Source organism: Salminus brasiliensis, chromosome 25 (assembly GCF_030463535.1).
Source record: "Salminus brasiliensis chromosome 25, fSalBra1.hap2, whole genome shotgun sequence".
Lineage (NCBI taxonomy): Eukaryota > Metazoa > Chordata > Actinopteri > Characiformes > Bryconidae > Salminus > Salminus brasiliensis.
The window spans coordinates 24,112,630-24,133,748 of NC_132902.1; the positions used below are offsets into that span (position 1 = coordinate 24,112,630).

General features: G+C 40.0%; 2 protein-coding genes across 2 annotated transcripts; both read left to right on the forward strand.

Annotated features, from left to right (window-relative positions):
• The first annotated feature begins 1,108 nt into the window (after positions 1 to 1,108).
• LOC140548085 (uncharacterized) lies at positions 1,109 to 9,442 on the forward strand. Its single transcript, XM_072671460.1, has 8 exons — positions 1,109 to 1,184; positions 1,429 to 1,770; positions 2,432 to 2,899; positions 3,017 to 3,115; positions 4,373 to 4,391; positions 4,482 to 4,510; positions 4,793 to 4,978; positions 8,906 to 9,442. The coding sequence occupies exons 1-7, from the start codon at positions 1,130 to 1,132 to the stop codon at positions 4,942 to 4,944; spliced, it is 1,164 nt and encodes a 387-aa protein (XP_072527561.1). The 5' UTR covers positions 1,109 to 1,129; the 3' UTR covers positions 4,945 to 4,978; positions 8,906 to 9,442.
• Positions 9,443 to 12,506: 3,064 nt separating this feature from the next.
• LOC140548086 (uncharacterized) lies at positions 12,507 to 21,053 on the forward strand. Its single transcript, XM_072671461.1, has 8 exons — positions 12,507 to 12,664; positions 13,114 to 13,452; positions 14,114 to 14,581; positions 14,699 to 14,797; positions 16,028 to 16,046; positions 16,137 to 16,165; positions 16,448 to 16,623; positions 20,543 to 21,053. Exons 1-7 carry the CDS (start codon positions 12,610 to 12,612, stop codon positions 16,597 to 16,599), a joined length of 1,161 nt encoding a protein of 386 aa, XP_072527562.1. The 5' UTR covers positions 12,507 to 12,609; the 3' UTR covers positions 16,600 to 16,623; positions 20,543 to 21,053.
• The last annotated feature ends 66 nt before the right edge of the window (positions 21,054 to 21,119 follow it).

A 21,119-nucleotide genomic window follows, 5' to 3' on the forward strand; every position in this document is an offset into this window, starting at 1 on the left:
TATCTGTCTGTCTGTCTGTCTGTCTGTCTATCTATCTATCTATCTATCTATCTATCTATCTATCTATCTGTCTGTCTGTCTGTCTGTCTATCTACCATCTATCTATCTGTCTGTCTGTCTGTCTGTCTGTCTATCTATCTATCTATCTATCTATCTATCTATCTATCTATCTATCTGTCTGTCTGTCTATCTATCTATCTATCTATCTATCTATCTATCTATCTATCTATCTATCTATCTATCTATCTGTCTGTCTGTCTGTCTGTCTGTCTATCTACCATCTATCTATCTGTCTGTCTGTCTGTCTGTCTGTCTATCTATCTATCTATCTATCATCTATCTATCTATCTATCTATCTATCTATCTATCTATCTATCTATCTATCTATCTGTCTGTCTGTCTGTCTGTCTGTCTATCTATCTATCTATCTATCTATCTATCTATCTATCTATCTGTCTGTCTGTCTGTCTGTCTGTCTATCTACCATCTATCTATCTGTCTGTCTGTCTGTCTGTCTGTCTATCTATCTATCTATCTATCTATCTATCTATCTATCATCTATCTGTCTGTCTGTCTGTCTGTCTGTCTGTCTATCTATCTATCTATCTATCTATCTATTTAAGGGGTAAAGATCATGCATGTCTGCAATAATGATTAGGATGATCAATTAGTAAAACAGCCAATCAATAATATAAAAGTGTTGGGGAGGAGAGGGGATCTATGGTCTTTGATCATTATTAGAATTACATTATTATAAAATTATGCTTTGTTATATTATAAATAATGATCTAATTTATTGGTTTTGTTTTATAAATAACTGTTTATCAGTTACAGTAACAGTAAAGGTATAATGGTATAATAGGTGGAAACCAAAACAAATAAACAGACAAACAAACAAACATAAAAGAGAAGGGGAGGGGCATGTCATTTTAGATGTTTTTAAATACAACCCTTATCATTGCTGATTCATAGACCTTTCCTGTGTTAAATATGAAGAAACTCCTCACAGTAGTGTGAATGAAGGACAGTTCGAGCTGGGGGAAGGAGCAGGAAGTGAAGTGGTACATTTGCAGCTTTTCTTACTTCTGCTTTGTTGTGAAGAGTTGGTGAAGTGTACGCACTGGACGTCATGGCGCTGCTGCTGCCCTTCGCTCTTCTGCTCCTTTTTCTTGATAATTGTCAGGGTGAGTAATGCTCTCTTTTATATTAGGTGTGTATTATGGCTGTGTTTTTGTTGTTTACACTCTAACAGGGTCCGATCTTACACTTTAGCTGTAGTGATACTCCAGCCTTTCTGCTTTCAGTGCAGGATTTCATTTCCCTTTACTGCCATCATGAGCAATGAAGTCTGGTAGTCTGTTATTACTAAAGTGAGACAGATCACAGTGCATCCCGTCTTACAGATGTTTCTTCTGCTTCTTCTTTAAGGGGAAACTCGCTTCATGTTTAAAACAGTGGATGAAGAAGTAGAGTTGAATTGTGGGACGAACAAATGGCAAATAAGCAGAAATTCTGACAACCTGATCGACCTGAACTGCTCAGTACAGTGTGGTCATGATGGATTTGCTGAAATTGATGATGATGATGTTGGAAACCCCTCTTTTTGCAAAAATGAAGATTCACAGTTAAGCCCTGGTTGCTCACTGAAAGTAGAGGAAAGTGGGTTTTATGCCTGTGTTGAATCTCTGGATGCTCCTCGTTTCCTTAATCCATTCAAATCATCTCCCAACGTTCTCCAGTCATACATAGTCGCTGTTCAGAACCGAGCCTGTGAGTACCTGTTCATGCTCTAGATCACCACTGTAGTACACTCTTAAAAATGAAGGTGCTTCAGAGGGATCTTTGAGAGATGCCATAGATTAACCACTTATGGTTATAATGAAGAATCATGCTTGTAATAGTGTGAAGAACCTTTTAAAGGCCTGTCACAAACAACAGGCCTCATTCACAAACCTTTCTTCTTAAAACCCACTTGTACAGTTTTCCGGTGTTTGGCTCAGTTTAGGAGGACTGTGGGTTCCATCAGTATGAGAGCAGAGCTGAGAACAGTTCTGCAGTTTACAAACACCTCTTTAATCTGACCTAGACTTCTTGATAGAGCTTCAAGAACAGATTTAAGAAAATTCATAGAAAGATATTAGTGGATAAGGCCCGTGGTTTGTTAGGGAACCCAAAAGTGGTTCTTTTATGCCATTGTGCCGCCAGAACCCTTCATTTCTAAGAGTGCCCTACTAATTTTCATATCACTCTTGAATGCATTACTACTGGGTCATCTCTTTTCATGTCTATTTATAGCTCTTTTTTCATATGTATTAATAAATGTAAAATATATAAGTTAGTTGTTCAAACATGTGGAACATAGTCGGTGAGATAAGCCTGGTTCTGATCTTCTGGAGATCCAGTGTTAAATATTCAGCATTTCTCTCTGCAGTGACGCTCGAGCCTGAGAGAAGATCCTCACTGAATGTATCTGAAGGTTACTCCATGACTTTAAACTGCAGTTTTAACTTCAGTGAAAAATATAAACAGAAGCCTTTTATTATTTACTGGATCAAGACTGTAGGAAGCAGCAGTAGCTGCATTTACTCCTTTGACTTGGGTGATGATTATCAGCAGAAGTTTGATCACCACTGTGAGGAGCAGGAGAGACTGAGGGGCAGAATCTCAAACCAGACCAAAGACCTCTCCACTCACAACATCACGATCAGTGGGGTGATGGGGTCAGACAGTGGGCAGTACCGCTGTGCCTTACAGATGGACACAAGTGGTAAAGAGTATAAATCTGAAGTGAAGTGGACGGTGATAGAAGACGTTACAGTCAGCGTACACAATCCCTCACCACCCCACACTACTGACCACCCTGTGACCCAGAAACAACCTGAGGAACCTGGGAAATATGGTGAGTGGATCCTCGGTATCTGAATGAGTAGGTGTTGGTCTCTGGGTGGGTTTGGCATAATGGACCCTCACTGAAAGTGAACTGATCTGTGTTATTTAATTTGTTGTTGTGACACAGGTGGTCTTCCCATAGGCTTGTCTGTTGCAATCCCCACACTGCTGTGTCTTCTGCTGGTTGCCGTGGTTTTGATAAGAAAGAGGTGCTTTAAGTCAGCAGGTAACCACACTGTGGAGAAAGAGCTTAGCTCTGTAAACCATAAAGATCTGTATGTCAGAGCTCACTTCACTTCCTCATTCTCATAACTACATTTTACTGCGTTATATTTATTATTATTATTATTATTATTATTATTATTATTAGCACTAGTAGTAGTAGTACTGTTGTTTTGTATTGTATTTAATTATATATTATTATTATTATTATTATTATTATTATTATTATTATTGTTATTAGTAGTAGTAGTATTGTTGTTTTTATTGTATTTAATTGTATATTATTATTAGTAGTATTATTATAATTATTATTACTATTATTATTATTATTATTATTATTTATACATTGTACATTATACATTGTATTTAATTATATATTATTATTATTGTTATTATTATTATTAGTAGTAGCCATACTGTTGTTTTTTATTGTATTTAATTGTATATTATTATTATTATTAGTAGTAGTAGTAATACTGTTGTTTTTTATTATATTTAATTATTATATTATTATTAGTAGTAGTAGAAGTAGTAGTATTAGTACTGTTGTTTTTTATTGTATTTAATTGTATATTATTATTATTATTATTATTAGTAGTAGTAGTAGTAGTAGTAGTACTGTTGTTTTTTATTATATTTAATTATATTATTATTATTAGTAGTAGTAGTAGTATTAGTACAGTTGTTTTTTATTGTATTTAATTGTATATTATTATTATTAGTAGTAGTAGTTGTAGTAGTAGTAGTACAGTTGTTTTTATTGTATTTAATTACATATTATTATTATTATTACTATTATTATTATTATTATTATTATTATTATTTATACATAAAAGTAGTGGTCACACAAAAACTCCGAAATGGCAACTTTTAAGGAGAAGAAAAAAAAACTACTAGACTTCAATCCAAGTCTTTTTGGAGCATTTCTATTGGTCCGTTCACCATAAAAAAATTCTGATACAATGTAAAGAACAACTCCCAGATTCACATTATGTCAAAAAAGGAAAAAACGGCAGATAAAAGGTGTTTGGATGGCTGCACTGAAATCTTAACTACCATCAATAAATGATAGATTTAGTCGTAAAATGCATAAAAACTGTGACTCAGGAATAAAACTCCTAATACATATTTGTTTAATAGTCGTTATTAAATTATTTAAAGCAGTTATAGTCTAAAATAATTCTTTATGCATTTAATCTAGTCAGGAAATCGCAGATATTTGATGCTGTAATCATTTTATTCATGTCTTTTATTCATGCAGGATCTCAGGCTGCACAGAGGTAGGCTGTGGTTTTCATTTTTCATCAGTAAGACTCCAGCATTGCGTTAGTTCTTACAGAAATCTGTTGCTTCATTTGTTCCAACTGCAGAAATCAAGAAGAAGCTCTAGACATGGACTGTAAGTGTTTACCGCTTCAGTGTTGTTTGTTTTCTCTGTAAACTCATGCCAATTCTCTGAGGCTCTTATTCAGAGAGGTGTGAGAATGGAGAGTTAGTAAGCTAACCTAAGGACTCTCACTGGTGTAGAGTGGTGGGCTTGTAGGCCGAGGAAATCACAACTCAGCCACAGGAAAGGCAGGGTAGCAGCGGTGTTGCTATCCGCTACTCTACACCAACCACAGCCAAGGTACTGAACATCTGTAGTGCTTGTAGAGCTCATTACTCCGCACCATGTTCACAGGTTCTCCGTACGCCGTCGGCAGAGGAGATCAGGAGTATGGATCCAAGGGGGATTCTTCCAAGACGGCTGATCCAAGCCATGAAGAGCCCTCAGCCCCTCTTGAATTGTATTCAATAGTCAGACTGAACAGCTTATACGACTCTTCGGCCTGAGAGGACAGTCAACATCGTATAAGAGAAAACGGAGGTGATGTGTCTCACATGGTGTAACACTGTGTTCAGGATTTGACGTGATGGTTCAACGTAATCTAGTAATACTTTACTGCTAAGCACTTCCCAAATGATCATACGTTTAATGAAAATGAGAAAATTAATATACTTTAGTTAAACAGTTACATTTTAGACACGATCTTTAGATCCTAATCAAATTCTTGTGTTTATTTTAGTCTGCTGTGCTGATGACAGGATCTGTACTAGTCTGTGACGCATCCTTTTTTACCATTTTACCGTTTTATTTTAGACCTAATGCAGAAAAGAGAAGAAGCCGGTCTAACAGTGTTAAAAAAAGAAGAACAAAAATGGTGTTTCAGCTGAAAAACATTAGTGACGAGGTTGCTTTAACATTCAGAGGTTATTGACCTTAAAATACTATACTGTTTTTATAATGAGACATCGGGCCTTATTTTAGCATTCTTTAGGTGAGACGTCAACCTTCTGTCATGACTGGCTAGGTCTGACAGAGGTATGAGGGTGAACACTCGCAGGGGATGGCTCGATGCGAGAACGTTATAAAAACAATTTTACCCAAAGACACACACCTGAGGCTGGAGGTGAATCCTGGAGCTAGGCTGGCGTGAAGGGAATGAGCGGGATGTAATACGAAAACCAAAACCTACAGGCAGTACCTGGGGAAACTAGAGAACTAGAGAACTTACGTGATCTGAGAGGTCAGTGGCAGAATCCAACTGGCATGAATAAGATAGACCTGGTACCGATAATGCACTCCTGAAGAGAGAGAGCGTCTCTCCGGCGACCCCGAGGCTTCGTGGACTGTACGCTTGCACGCCAACGCACGTGGTCACTGGGCACCCTGACTACGTGAGATAAGTTCAGTACCTAAAGAACCGTGAATGCATCCAATCCCTTGACTACATACAATACCATGAACAATCACTGACTAAGTTCAATACCTTGAATAGGTCCAGTATGACATGAACGTGAATGTCAGAATAAGAGTCCTCATGAGAGCCTGTGGGCCGGAGGCTCAGGGGACGCAGACCTGACACCTTCCAGCTTGATTTAGGGTGTTTGGGTGTGTCTTTGCTATCGTAAAGACTGGAAAAGTCTGCCTTGCTTGGCTCAAAACGCACAAAAGTCATGTACTGAGTCTCTTAATTAATCATGGGTGTGTTTGTTTTGGGCGTAACGTGCAGTAATAAACCAATCAGCACTCTCTGTTACCTTTAAGAGCCAGGTGCGGTCTGTCTGACCTTGGCAGATTGCTATTTCAGTGGTGTAAAGCGTGGGGGGGTGGACGAGCGTCAGGCTGCACACGCCTGTGTTGACAATTCACTGCCAAGATAGCAACGAACGAACATCTGACTGTTGACGAACGTCTGCCTAGGCTGTCTTTAGTAAGTGGTGCTCCTGTGTTTTCTGCTGCCAAGATACGCAGCAATACGCCAGAAACTGACCTGAACACCCCTTATTTTGAGACCACCGCGCCCACCAGCGCAGATATATTCGCAAGCAGCGCTGCTGTTTAAACGACGCAGGCGGAAGGAGTAAAAATAGACTGCTGGCGGGGTGTAAGATGGCAATGAGCGCTGTGACACGCCTTGTGCAGAGTGTAAGATAGGGCCTGTGTCTAAAATAAAACGGTACAGCCAAATAAGGATGTATCACAGACTAGTACAGATCCTGTCATCAGCACAGCAGACTAAAATAAACATAAGAATTTGATTAGGATCTAAAGATCGTGTCTAAAATGAAACTCTTTAACTAAAGTATATTAATTTTCTCATGTTTATTAAAAGTATGATCATTCGGGAACCCTCAGAAAAGTACAAAACAGTCAAAGTATTACAGTGGAGGCTCAGCGGTTAGAGCTCCGGGCTATTGGCAACAGGGTCGTGGGTTCTGTACTTTGGCTCAGCAAGCTGCCACTGTTGGGCCCTTGAGCAAGGCCCTTCACCCTCTCTGCTCCCCGGGCGCTGGAGTTGGCTGCCCACCTCTCTGGGATTGTGTACTACAGAGCTATCTTTTTTCCCTAATTTGTTTTTTCCTATTGACGTGTACATTTTCAGTCACAGGCTCGAGATCTTTAGCATGTAATGGGAAGGCGATGGTTAAGTCAGGGAGGTTATTAATAAACGCATTCGCTGTTGCAGATGTTATTTAGATATTCTGGTTAAGACCTATTTCGAACATGATCAGATAATGGTCAAATATTGAGTCATGTTGAGAGAAGCCAACTACATTATCTGCCTCAATACCCAGCGTTAATACCAAGCCTAGTGAAGAGCTACATCATAACATTGAATTAAGTGAAGCCTAAAGCATCCAAAATTGATTTCAATGCTATTCTCAGTGGGTGCTCAGTTGGGATTCTCTTTGAAATGGATATTAACGCCACCTACAATGATAACTTTATCAGAAGTAAGAGCTACTGCTGCTAGAAAATCAGCGAATTTACTAAGAAATTCAGTATATGGTCCAGGAGGATGATACACTGTTATCAGCAGGAATGAGTGCTGAGTTTTGGAAGCAGGAGATGGGTCTGCCACTTTAAGATTAAGCAGTTCAAATGACTTAGCTTTAAACCCTGTGTTTTGAGTTATTCTTATAACTGAATCATAAATTGTGGCAACTCCACCACCACATCCTGAAGGGTAGCTGTAATAACCAACCCTGGAGGGGTGGAATTCATTTAAAGCTATATATGCATCAGGTTTAACCCATGTCTCACAGAGACATAGTGCATTAAATACAGCAGATTGTCAGTAATAATTTAATTTACAATACCTGATTTAGGTGCTAGTGATATTATATTTAACAGTCCTAATTTAATGTGGTAGTTACTGTTGCTCTGAGGGACAGACGAGTTTGTTTTAATTCTAATGAGGTTGTTAAAACAGATTTTCTGGCTTTTTCGATTATGAGCTACACAGGGGACAGACAGTCTCGATACTGCATGGTTAATTTGCACTGTTATGAGGAAAAGACATGGAAATAGTACCTGCTGAAATACAAGCAGGAAAATGGCAGGGTGAATTATTAAAACAGTATCGATCACTTACCTGCTTATTATTTAGCTTATTATTCACTTACCTGGCCGGTGTGACTGGGTAGAGCCAGTCATTCCAGGTGTAGCACTGCCTCGATGTTCCCAGAGAGAACAGCAGACCCCAGGCGGCTCGGGTTAAGCCCGTCTCGGTGGTAGAGGGCCGGTCACTCCCGAAAGCTCCCCCAGTGGTCCACATAGTCAGTGCCGATGGTGGTGCACCACTCCTGCATGGCAGAGACGAGAATCCTGGCATCTGTCCTCATCAGAGCGGCGTCCAGAAGCGAGCGGTAGTGCTCCTTCAGGACCTCGCTGTGCCGGGCAGAGGTGTCATTTGTCCCCACGTGGAGGACAACAGTGCCGGGAATCCTGCATTGCTGAAGCGTCCAGCACACGAGCACCTGGAAGACAGGAAACCGTGGCATTACCCTTAGACACTTCTATTGTTGTGTCTAACAATAGAATCTCCAATAATGACAATACCGCCTTTGGTAGTTTTCCTCGGTGCTGGGGGAGGCATGGAAGGTGAAGACGACACCTGCTTTCCTCGACCACGCTGATGCTCCCAGGGTCTCTCTGGCGCGGGGGTGAAGTTGGCGATAGCTGGGGTATCCTCCGGGGTGGAGGCCGATGCAGCCGGACGAGCTCCTTGCAGCGTGTCTGGAGAGCGCGTTCCTCCATGGTCGCCATGCTCCTCGGAGTAGTAGTACAGTGACAGATACGTGCACCTGTACCTTCTTTTTAACTTTACCATCATGTCAAAACCTGAACACAGCCTTACTTAACACTCAACCATGTCCTTACTCTGCGCACGTCTCCTCAGTATTATTGTAAAATTATAACTTTGGCTGTAAATTAACAACCAATTCTAACAATTTCATCCTTCAACAGCTTTTTAAGGTGAAGAGGAGGGGCGTGCTGCAGCAAAGATCTCTGGGAAGGAGCATCAGCCTACCGTAAATGCTGTGTTATGCTAGTCACTGTAAGCTGTGTGTTGCTGTAATGTGTGCTGCAAGCTGTAGATCTGTAGGTGCCACTGGGCGTGGAGGTTACACACACTATTTTTTATTCACCAACCACCATTTATAAGACAGAGTGAGAATGACCTCAGGGTGTGTAAAGTGGGGGCTTGACCCTCAGAATCAGGCTGTAGTGAAACTTACTGAAGTTCTTTATTTGATTTGAGGAGCTCCTGTTTGGAACCCACAGGTTCTTCATCTGTAAATGAAGAAACACTACAATACTAAAGTACTGCATCGCATAATAAAGTTGAGTAGATGTGGACGGATTTCCTGTAGAGTTTTTAAAAATAAAATAAAAAATGAAGGCACTTTTAAAACTCCAATACTAACAATACTATTAATTAATGCTACTAATTATTAATAATTATTATTAATAATAATAATAAGCACTGATAATACTGTAAAAGTATGAATATTATTTTTATATAAATAAAAAAACGTATTGAACTGTATATTTTATTTTTAACTGTATATTATCTGTATATTATATTTAACTCTGCTGTCAGTTATTTACCATTAGATATATTTTTTACAGTGTAGCTAAACAAAACAGCTTAAAATTATAAGTTCATCTAACTAAAAAAATACCTTCTTTTTAACTATTTAGTTTTCTTATTTTTTCATTCATTTTTTTGTATTTTTGAATGTGCTAGAGGATGCTAATTGTACAATTCTATAAGTTACAACGCAACTGCTCGAGCTTAAGCTTTTTTTTTAGAAACTTTTATTTCACCACAGTCATTATTTTACTTAAATTAAAATACATTTACTTTATTTAATACCTTCTATTTTATTTAGTACTGCTGTACATGTTTTTTGTTGTTTGTTTCTTTATTTTTAATAAGAAAGGTGCATTGTTTGGACGTTCACATGGGTATATTTATAGTGTATAGTGTATATACACAATATATATACAATATTTATAAACACAATTAATACAGAAAGTGTTTTTAAAGTGCTTGTAATAAATAAAACTAGAATAATAACAGCACAAAGAAGACAACTGAATACAAAATATGGATTTAAAGTGGGTAAACGTGGAAAATAAACAACAGAAATAAAGATAAAATAACTTAAAATAAAAAGGACTTTTACAATAGGATGAAATAGATGTAAATATGCAATGCTATAAATAAAGTGCAGGGACAGTAAGGTCCTGTGGGCCTGTGGAAATGCTTTAACCCGAATTTAAAATCTGCTACATTTGTGGCACATCTCAGATCTTCTCAGATCATCTGAGATCTTCTGGGTCTTTGTTAGCGTACAGGGTAAAAGCTACTTACCTGTGTTTAGTTTGGACTCTGGACTCTCAGGGCCCTACTCGGGTTATACCTCTCTGTAAACAGTGTAGTATGTGGGCTTTCTGGGTCATTCAGTGAATTTAAGACCAGTAGCAGCACTGAAGTCTACTCCATAACTAACTGGACAGCAGTGTAGAGATTTTAGAAGCAGACAGGTGTGCTCTGTTCTCTTCGGCCTGGTTAAATCTCTGTATGAACCGGAGCTGCTAAACGCTCTTCTGTTAGAGGCCCAGTTAAGAGGCTAGTGCAGCGGCACTGTTACTGCATGTAGCCTGATTTAGGGTTCAGGCTAAAAGTCTTCAGAGTTACTGGATAACAGCACCCTATAGTGGCAGTGAGAACACACTGTCAGCCACTAGATGGCGCTGCATCAAAAAAAAACATATTCCTTCTCCACTTGGTACAGCAGGTGGCGCTGCCACACCTTCTGTTAATGCTTAATGTCCTAAAGGTCACACCTTCAGGTCACTGATTAAACCTGGTAGAAATGATCAGACCCACAGTTAAGCAGATTTAGCAGTACAGTCTAACATGCTGCCAGAACTTTTATTGTATTACTCAATTTAATAATGCATGTGTCATAAGTATTATTAATGTGGTAATAATAATTATTTATATTAATACTTTACTGTGGTTTTAGTTATATATATATATATTTTTTTTGTTTGTTTGTTTGTTTGTTTGTTTGAGGATTGGTATTACAGAGGTCTGTCTGTACAAAGCAATAGTGTTATCCACTGAACTGCATTTTAAACAGCCTATAATATATTATTTTTACAGCATTTCTGTAGCTTTATGTATCATAATGTCTCTGTATTTTCACTGTTTGATGTCCAGACATCATCATCATCATCATCATCATCATCATTCAGGTTACTGATTAAGCCCAGACATCCCACCCTGCAAACACTCATTTTAGGGAGGTAGCACCAAGCAACAGCCAACCTCCAACCTCCACCACAACCACCAGCCCCCCGGGGTTGGCTGTTGCTTGGTGCTACCTCCCTTAAATAAAGGATCATCTGTGGGCAGCACAGGTTGCTACTGGCTACCTGATTCGCACCCCTGCACGGTTTGCACTGTGCATATGCACGCATGCTCGGCACAAATCCCAATATACAGAATTCCAATTTCTTTTGTGATATTGTCTTTAATTTCATTAAAAATATGTGTTTTGAAGAGTGGAGGCTCAGGTTACTGTATGAACTATGACTCAGCATTCACTGATCTTCAGACTCTTTGCAGTTCTGCTGCTTTTACATCCACTTTCAGCTCTTATACGCTCGTGCTGTTGAGGAAACACTGGGCACAGGGCAGGAATACGTCCTGGAGAGGGTGTCAGTCCATTGCAGGGGGCCGCACACACATATCCAGTCGCACCAACAGCCCTACAAGCTTTAAACACGGCTCAGCTTGACCCACCATCCCTCAACACACATGGAAGATGCTAGACCCCTCTCTGTCCCGAAGACGAGGTGGTCCTGCAGGTTCGATTTCCTGGCCAGACAAGCACATCACTTAACACCAATTAAGGCCTCGTTTCAGCTGCCGGGCTGAACGGGTCTGAGCAGGGAGGGTACTTGGGACCACTGAACCGTTCAGTGGGTGGGCTTAATGAAGTATGGATTAGCTAATTGGCTCCAAATTGGCATCACCTTTGTGCCGCGAGATCCAGGGCTAGCTTAGTGAACACTAGCATTACCTTCCAGAGGCAAACAGTTACAACCAAAGCTCACCGCTACTGCTTACCTGACTCGCCTTGTCTAGGGAAAACGACGGAAGCTAAGGCCAGTCTACAACGTGAAACACTGTCCCTACGTGTCCCTGAACATGTGGCCTACCTCTCCTAACATCCTAACACAGTGGTTTCTGTAGTAAAGCTGAGGTGTAGCAGCTGTGCTGGACTGTGTTCATGATTTTGTGACTGTGTATCATTACTTCAGAACTACATCTAAAAATGGCCTCCTTGGCGTGGGTTTGAGGCGAGTGTGGTTTATGCAGGCAGATTACACCATGCCAACGGATGAGTTACGGCTTCAGTAAGTTAGCTAGCATTAGTTAACTACCTTGTAGTTGTAGTGCCCTGTCTCCTACATGTGTAACATGATTGTAATGGAGGTCACTCTGAACACGAGAGTTATACGTCTCTGCTAAAGTCGCCTACAGAGGAAGCAGAAGTAATGAGGTTAACCAGAGAAGATGAAGAGACATGCTCAGCCTCTTCCGGTCAGATCTCACACTTATTCTTTCAGCACAGTGAGCTACAGAAGTCATGTCGACGCTGGGTTTTATTCTTTCGGTCGTTTATCTTGTGAATCAAATCCATGGTAAGTGTTTTTCACTTTTTCGTGAGTGTGTGAATGTTAGCATACTATGGCGTTTACCACTGTTCTCTATAACACCTCATAATGGGAAGTTAAAGGAGCCTTATGTGACTTATGTGACTTTCATTTGGGGCAAAAAGACACTCAGATGCAGTCTACACTACATAAGCTGGGGAGTTTCTGTTTACACGAGGCCTCGATAATCAGATAACTGCAGAAATCGGAGTATCAGCAGATTTTTGAGTGCATGTAAACACACTCAGTGTTTCAGGCGGCCGAACTCTCCTTATTCAACCGTACCAAGATACGGCCAGTCTGATGTTCCAGGACTGCTGTAATGCAGACATTTTTACACTGTTGGTCTTTTATGATTAATAAAACTGGATCAGACCACAGAACTGATTCACAACCATGTTTCTCAAACTGTCAATCATTTCTGCTTCTTCTTTAAGGGGAAACTCACTTCATGTTTATAACAGTGGATGAAGTAGTAGAGTTGAATTGTGGGACGAACAAATGGCAAATAAGCAGAAATTCTGACAACCGGATCGACCTGAACTGCTCAGTACAGTGTGGTCATGATGGATCTGCTGAAGTTGATGATGATGTTGGAATCTCCTCCTTTTGCAAAACTAAAGATTCACAGTTAAGCCCTGGTTGCTCACTGGAAGTAGAGGAAAGTGGGTTTTATGCCTGTGTTGAATCTCTGGATGCTCCTCATTTCTTTTATCCATTCAAATCATCTCCCAACGTTCTCCAGTCGTACATAGTCGCTGTTCAGAACCGAGCCTGTGAGTACCTGTTCATGCTCTAGATCACCACTGTAATAGACTCTTAAAAATGAAGGTGCTTCAGAGGGATCTTTGAGAGATGCCATAGATTAACCACTTATGGTTATAATGAAGAATCATGCTTGTAATAGTGTGAAGAACCTTTTAAAGGCCTGTCACAAACAACAGGCCTCATTCACAAACCTTTCTTCTTAAAACCCACTTGTACAGTTTTCCGGTGTTTGGCTCAGTTTAGGAGGACTGTGGGTTCCATCAGTATGAGAGCAGAGCTGAGAACAGTTCTGCAGTTTACAAACACCTCTTTAATCTGACCTAGACTTCTTGATAGAGCTTCAAGAACAGATTTAAGAAAATTCATAGAAAGATATTAGTGGATAAGGCCCGTGGTTTGTTAGGGAACCCAAAAGTGGTTCTTTTATGCCATTGTGCCGCCAGAACCCTTCATTTCTAAGAGTGCCCTACTAATTTTCATATCACTCTTGAATGCATTACTACTGGGTCATCTCTTTTCATGTCTATTTATAGCTCTTTTTTCATATGTATTAATAAATGTAAAATATATAAGTTAGTTGTTCAAACATGTGGAACATAGTCGGTGAGATAAGCCTGGTTCTGATCTTCTGGAGATCCAGTGTTAAATATTCAGCATTTCTCTCTGCAGTGACGCTCGAGCCTGAGAGAAGATCCTCACTGAATGTATCTGAAGGTCACTCCATGACTTTAAACTGCAGTTTTAACTTCAGTGAAAAATATAAACAGAAGCCTTTTATTATTTACTGGATCAAGACTGTAGGAAGCAGCAGTAGCTGCGTTTACTCCTTTGACTTAGATGCTGATTATCAGCAGACGTTTGATCACCACTGTGAGGAGCAGGAGAGACTGAGGGGCAGAATCTCAAACCAGACCAAAGACCGGTCCACTCACAACATCATGATCAGTGGGGTGATGGGGTCAGACAGTGGGCAGTACCGCTGTGCCTTACAGATGGACACAAGTGTTAAAGAGGGTAAATCTGAAGTGAAGTGGACGGTGATAGAAAACGTTACAGTCAGCGTACACAATCCCTCACCACCCCACACTACTGACCACCCTGTGACCCAGAAACAACCTGAGGAACCTGGGAAATATGGTGAGTGGATCCTCGGTATCTGAATGAGTAGGTGTTGGTCTCTGGGTGGGTTTGGCATAATGGACCCTCACTGAAAGCGAACTGATCTGTGTTATTTCATTTGTTGTTGTGACACAGGTGGTCTTCCCATAGGCTTGTCTGTTGCAATCCCCACACTGCTGTGTCTCCTGCTGGTTGTCGTGGTTTTGATAAGAAAGAGGTGCTTTAAGTCAGCAGGTAACCACACTGTGGAGAAAGAGCTTAGCTCTGTAAACCATAAAGATCTGTATGTCACTTCCTCATTCTCATAACTACATTTTACTGCGTTATATTTATTATTATTATTATTATTATTATTATTATTATTAGCACTAGTAGTAGTAGTACTGTTGTTTTGTATTGTATTTAATTATATATTATTATTATTATTATTATTGTTATTATTATTAGTAGTAGTAGTATTGTTGTTTTTATTGTATTTAATTGTATATTATTATTATTATTATTATTATTATAATTATTATTACTATTATTATTATTATTATTATTTATACATTGTACATTATACATTGTATTTAATTATATATTATTATTATTGTTATTATTATTATTAGTAGTAGCCGTACTGTTGTTTTTTATTGTATTTAATTGTATATTATTATTATTATTAGTAGTAGTAGTAGTACTGTTGTTTTTTATTATATTTAATTATTATATTATTATTATTATTAGTAGTAGTAGTAGTAGTATTAGTACTGTTGTTTTTTATTGTATTTAATTGTATATTATTATTATTATTATTATTAGTAGTAGTAGTAGTAGTACTGTTGTTTTTTATTATATTTAATTATATTATTATTATTAGTAGTAGTAGTAGTATTAGTACAGTTGTTTTTTATTGTATTTAATTGTATATTATTATTATTAGTAGTAGTAGTTGTAGTAGTAGTAGTACAGTTGTTTTTATTGTATTTAATTACATATTATTATTATTATTACTATTATTATTATTATTATTATTTATACATAAAAGTAGTGGTCACACAAAAACCTTGTATCTCCGAAATGGCAACTTTTCAGGAGAAGAAAAAAAAACTACTAGACTTCAATCCAAGTCTTTTTGGAGCATTTCTATTGGTCCGTTCACCATAAAAAAATTCTGATACAATGTAAAGAACAACTCCCAGATTCACATTATGTCAAAAAAGGAAAAAACGGCAGATAAAAGGTGTTTGGATGGCTGCACTGAAATCTTAACTACCATCAATAAATGATAGATTTAGTCGTAAAATGCATAAAAAACTGTGACTCAGGAATAAAACTCCTAATACATATTAGTTTAATAGTCGTTATTAAATTATTTAAAGCAGTTATAGTCTAAAATAATTCTTCATGCATTTAATCTAGTCAGGAAATCGCAGATATTTGATGCTCTAATCATTTTATTCATGTCTTTTATTCATGCAGGATCTCAGGCTGCACAGAGGTAGGCTGTGGGTTTCATTTTTCATCAGTAAGACTCCAGCATTGCGTTAGTTCTTACTCATTTCTGTTGCTTCATTTGTTCCAACTGCAGAAATCAAGAAGAAGCTCTAGACATGGACTGTAAGTGTTTACCGCTTCAGTGTTGTTTGTTTTCTCTGTAAACTCATGCCAATTCTCTGAGGCTCTTATTCAGAGAGGTGTGAGAATGGAGAGTTAGTAAGCTAACCCAAGGACTCTTACTGGTGTAGAGAGGTGGGCTTGTAGGCCGAGGAAATCACAACTCAGCCACAGGAAAGGCAGGGTAGCAGCGGTGTTGCTATCCGCTACTCTACACCAACCACAGCCAAGGTACTGAACATCTGTAGTGCTTGTAGAGCTCATTACTCCGCACCATGTTCACAGGTTCTCCGTACGCCGTCGGCAGAGGAGATCAGGAGTATGGATCCAAGGGGGATTCTTCCAAGACGGCTGATCCAAGCCATGAAGAGCCCTCAGCCCCTCTTGAATTGTATTCAATAGTCAGACTGAACAGCTTATACGACTCTTCGGCCTGAGAGGACAGTCAAGAGAAAAAGGAGGTGATGTGTCTCACATGGTGTAACACTGTGTTCAGGATTTGACGTGATGGTTCAACGTAATCTAGTAATACTTTACTGCTAAGCACTTCCCAAATGATCATACGTTTAATGAAAATGAGAAAATTAATATACTTTAGTTAAACAGTTACATTTTAGACACGATCTTTAGATCCTAATCAAATTCTTGTGTTTATTTTAGTCTGCTGTGCTGATGACAGGATCTGTACTAGTCTGTGACGCATCCTTTTTTACCATTTTACCGTTTTATTTTAGACCTAATGCAGAAAAGAGAAGAAGCCGGTCTAACAGTGTTAAAAAAAGAAAATGGTGTTTCAGCTGAAAAACATTAAGGATGAGGTTGCTTTAACATTCGGAGGTCATTGACCTTAAAATACTATACTGTTTTTATAATGAGACATCGGGCCTTATTTTAGCATTCTTTAGGTGAGACGTCAACCTTCTGTCATGACTGGCTAGGTCTGACAGAGGTATGAGGGTGAACACTCGCAGGGGATGGCTCGATGCGAGAACGTTATAAAAACAATTTTACCCAAAGACACACACCTGAGGCTGGAGGTGAATCCTGGAGCTAGGCTGGCGTGAAGGGAATGAGCGGGATGTAATACGAAAACCAAAACCTACAGGCAGTACCTGGGGAAACTAGAGAACTAGAGAACTTACGTGATCTGAGAGGTCAGTGGCAGAATCCAACTGGCATGAATAAGATAGACCTGGTACCGATAATGCACTCCTGAAGAGAGAGAGCGTCTCTCCGGCGACCCCGAGGCTTCGTGGACTGTACGCTTGCACGCCAACGCACGTGGTCACTGGGCACCCTGACTACGTGAGATAAGTTCAGTACCTAAAGAACCGTGAATGCATCCAATCCCTTGACTACATACAATACCATGAAGATGCACAATCACTGACTAAGTTCAATACCTTGAATAGGTCCAGTATGACATGAACGTGAATGTCAGAATAAGAGTCCTCATGAGAGCCTGTGGGCCGGAGGCTCAGGGGACGCAGACCTGACACCTTCCAGCTTGATTTAGGGTGTTTGGGTGTGTCTTTGCTATCGTAAAGACTGGAAAAGTCTGCCTTGCTTGGCTCAAAACGCACAAAAGTCATGTACTGAGTCTCTTAATTAATCATGGGTGTGTTTGTTTTGGGCGTAACGTGCAGTAATAAACCAATCAGCACTCTCTGTTACCTTTAAGAGCCAGGTGCGGTCTGTCTGACCTTGGCAGATTGCTATTTCAGTGGTGTAAAGCGTGGGGGGGTGGACGAGCGTCAGGCTGCACACGCCTGTGTTGACAATTCACTGCCAAGATAGCAACGAACGAACATCTGACTGTTGACGAACGTCTGCCTAGGCTGTCTTTAGTAAGTGGTGCTCCTGTGTTTTCTGCTGCCAAGATACGCAGCAATACGCCAGAAACTGACCTGAACACCCCTTATTTTGAGACCACCGCGCCCACCAGCGCAGATATATTCGCAAGCAGCGCTGCTGTTTAAACGACGCAGGCGGAAGGAGTAAAAATAGACTGCTGGCGGGGTGTAAGATGGCAATGAGCGCTGTGACACGCCTTGTGCAGAGTGTAAGATAGGGCCTGTGTCTAAAATAAAACGGTACAGCCAAATAAGGATGTATCACAGACTAGTACAGATCCTGTCATCAGCACAGCAGACTAAAATAAACATAAGAATTTGATTAGGATCTAAAGATCGTGTCTAAAATGAAACTCTTTAACTAAAGTATATTAATTTTCTCATGTTTATTAAAAGTATGATCATTCGGGATCCCTCAGAAAAGTACAAAACAGTCAAAGTATTACAGTGGAGGCTCAGCGGTTAGAGCTCCGGGCTATTGGCAACAGGGTCGTGGGTTCTGTACTTTGGCTCAGCAAGCTGCCACTGTTGGGCCCTTGAGCAAGGCCCTTCACCCTCTCTGCTCCCCGGGCGCTGGAGTTGGCTGCCCACCTCTCTGGGATTGTGTACTACAGAGCTATCTTTTTTCCCTAATTTGTTTTTTCCTATTGACGTGTACATTTTCAGTCACAGGCTCGAGATCTTTAGCATGTAATGGGAAGGCGATGGTTAAGTCAGGGAGGTTATTAATAAACGCATTCGCTGTTGCAGATGTTATTTAGATATTCTGGTTAAGACCTATTTCGAACATGATCAGATAATGGTCAAATATTGAGTCATGTTGAGAGAAGCCAACTACATTATCTGCCTCAATACCCAGCGTTAATACCAAGCCTAGTGAAGAGCTACATCATAACATTGAATTAAGTGAAGCCTAAAGCATCCAAAATTGATTTCAATGCTATTCTCAGTGGGTGCTCAGTTGGGATTCTCTTTGAAATGGATATTAACGCCACCTACAATGATAACTTTATCAGAAGTAAGAGCTACTGCTGCTAGAAAATCAGCGAATTTACTAAGAAATTCAGTATATGGTCCAGGAGGATGATACACTGTTATCAGCAGGAATGAGTGCTGAGTTTTGGAAGCAGGAGATGGGTCTGCCACTTTAAGATTAAGCAGTTCAAATGACTTAGCTTTAAACCCTGTGTTTTGAGTTATTCTTATAACTGAATCATAAATTGTGGCAACTCCACCACCACATCCTGAAGGGTAGCTGTAATAACCAACCCTGGAGGGGTGGAATTCATTTAAAGCTATATATGCATCAGGTTTAACCCATGTCTCACAGAGACATAGTGCATTAAATACAGCAGATTGTCAGTAATAATTTAATTTACAATACCTGATTTAGGTGCTAGTGATATTATATTTAACAGTCCTAATTTAATGTGGTAGTTACTGTTGCTCTGAGGGACAGACGAGTTTGTTTTAATTCTAATGAGGTTGTTAAAACAGATTTTCTGGCTTTTTCGATTATGAGCTACACAGGGGGGACAGACAGTCTCGATACTGCATGGTTAATTTGCACTGTTATGAGGAAAAGACATGGAAATAGTACCTGCTGAAATACAAGCAGGAAAATGGCAGGGTGAATTATTAAAATAGTATCGATCACTTACCTGCTTATTATTTAGCTTATTATTCACTTACCTGGCCGGTGTGACTGGGTAGAGCCAGTCATTCCAGGTGTAGCACCGCCTCGATGTTCCCAGAGAGAACAGCAGACCCCAGGCGGCTCGGGTTAAGCCCGTCTCGGTGGTAGAGGGCCGGTCACTCCCAAAAGCTCCCCCAGTGGTCCACATAGTCAGTGCCGATGGTGGTGCACCACTCCTGCATGGCAGAGACGAGAATCCTGGCATCTGTCCTCATCAGAGCGGCGTCCAGAAGCGAGCGGTAGTGCTCCTTCAGGACCTCGCTGTGCCGGGCAGAGGTGTCATTTGTCCCCACGTGGAGGACAACAGTGCCGGGAATCCTGCATTGCTGAAGCGTCCAGCACACGAGCACCTGGAAGACAGGAAACCGTGGCATTACCCTTAGACACTTCTATTGTTGTGTCTAACAATAGAATCTTCAATAATGAGAATACCGCCTTTGGTAGTTTTCCTCTGTGCTGGGGGAGGCATGGAAGGTGAAGACGACACCTGCTTTCCTCGACCACGCTGATGCTCCCAGGGTCTCTCTGGCACGGGGGTGAAGTTGGCGATAGCTGGGGTGTGCTAGAACTATGCAGCCGGACGAGCTCCTTGCAGCGTGTCTGGAGAGCGCGTTCCTCCATGGTCGCCATGCTCCTCGGAGTAGTACTACAGTGACAGATACGTGCACCTGTACCTTCTTTTTAACTTTACCATCATATCAAATCCTGAACACAGCCTTACTTAACACTCAACCATGTCCTTACTCTGCGCACGTCTCCTCAGTATTATTGTAAAATTATAACTTTGGCTGTAAATTAACAACCAATTCTAACAATTTCATCCTTCAACAGCTTTTTAAGGTGAAGAGGAGGGGCGTGCTGCAGCAAAGATCTCTGGGAAGGAGCATCAGCCTACCGTAAATGCTGTGTTATGCTAGTCACTGTAAGCTGTGTGTTGCTGTAATGTGTGCTGCAAGCTGTAGATCTGTAGGTGCCGCTGGGCGTGGAGGTTACATACACTATTTTTTATTCACCAACCACCATTTATAAGACGTGTGGAGTGAGAATGACCTCAGGGTGTGTAAAGTGGGGGCTTGACCCTCAGAATCAGGCTGTAGTGAAAGTTACTGAAGTTCTTTATTTGATTTGAGGAGCTCCTGTTTGGAACCCACAGGTTCTTCATCTGTAAATGAAGAAACACTACAATACTAAAGTACTGCATCGCATCAAAAAGTTGAGTAGATGTGGACGGATTTCCTGTAGAGTTTTTAAAAATAAAATAAAAAGGCACTTTTAAACCTCCAATACTAACAATACTATTAATTAATGCTACTAATTATTAATAATTATTAATAATAATAATACTAAGCACTGATGATACTGTAAAAGTATGAATATTATTTTTATATAAATAAAAAAACGTATTGAA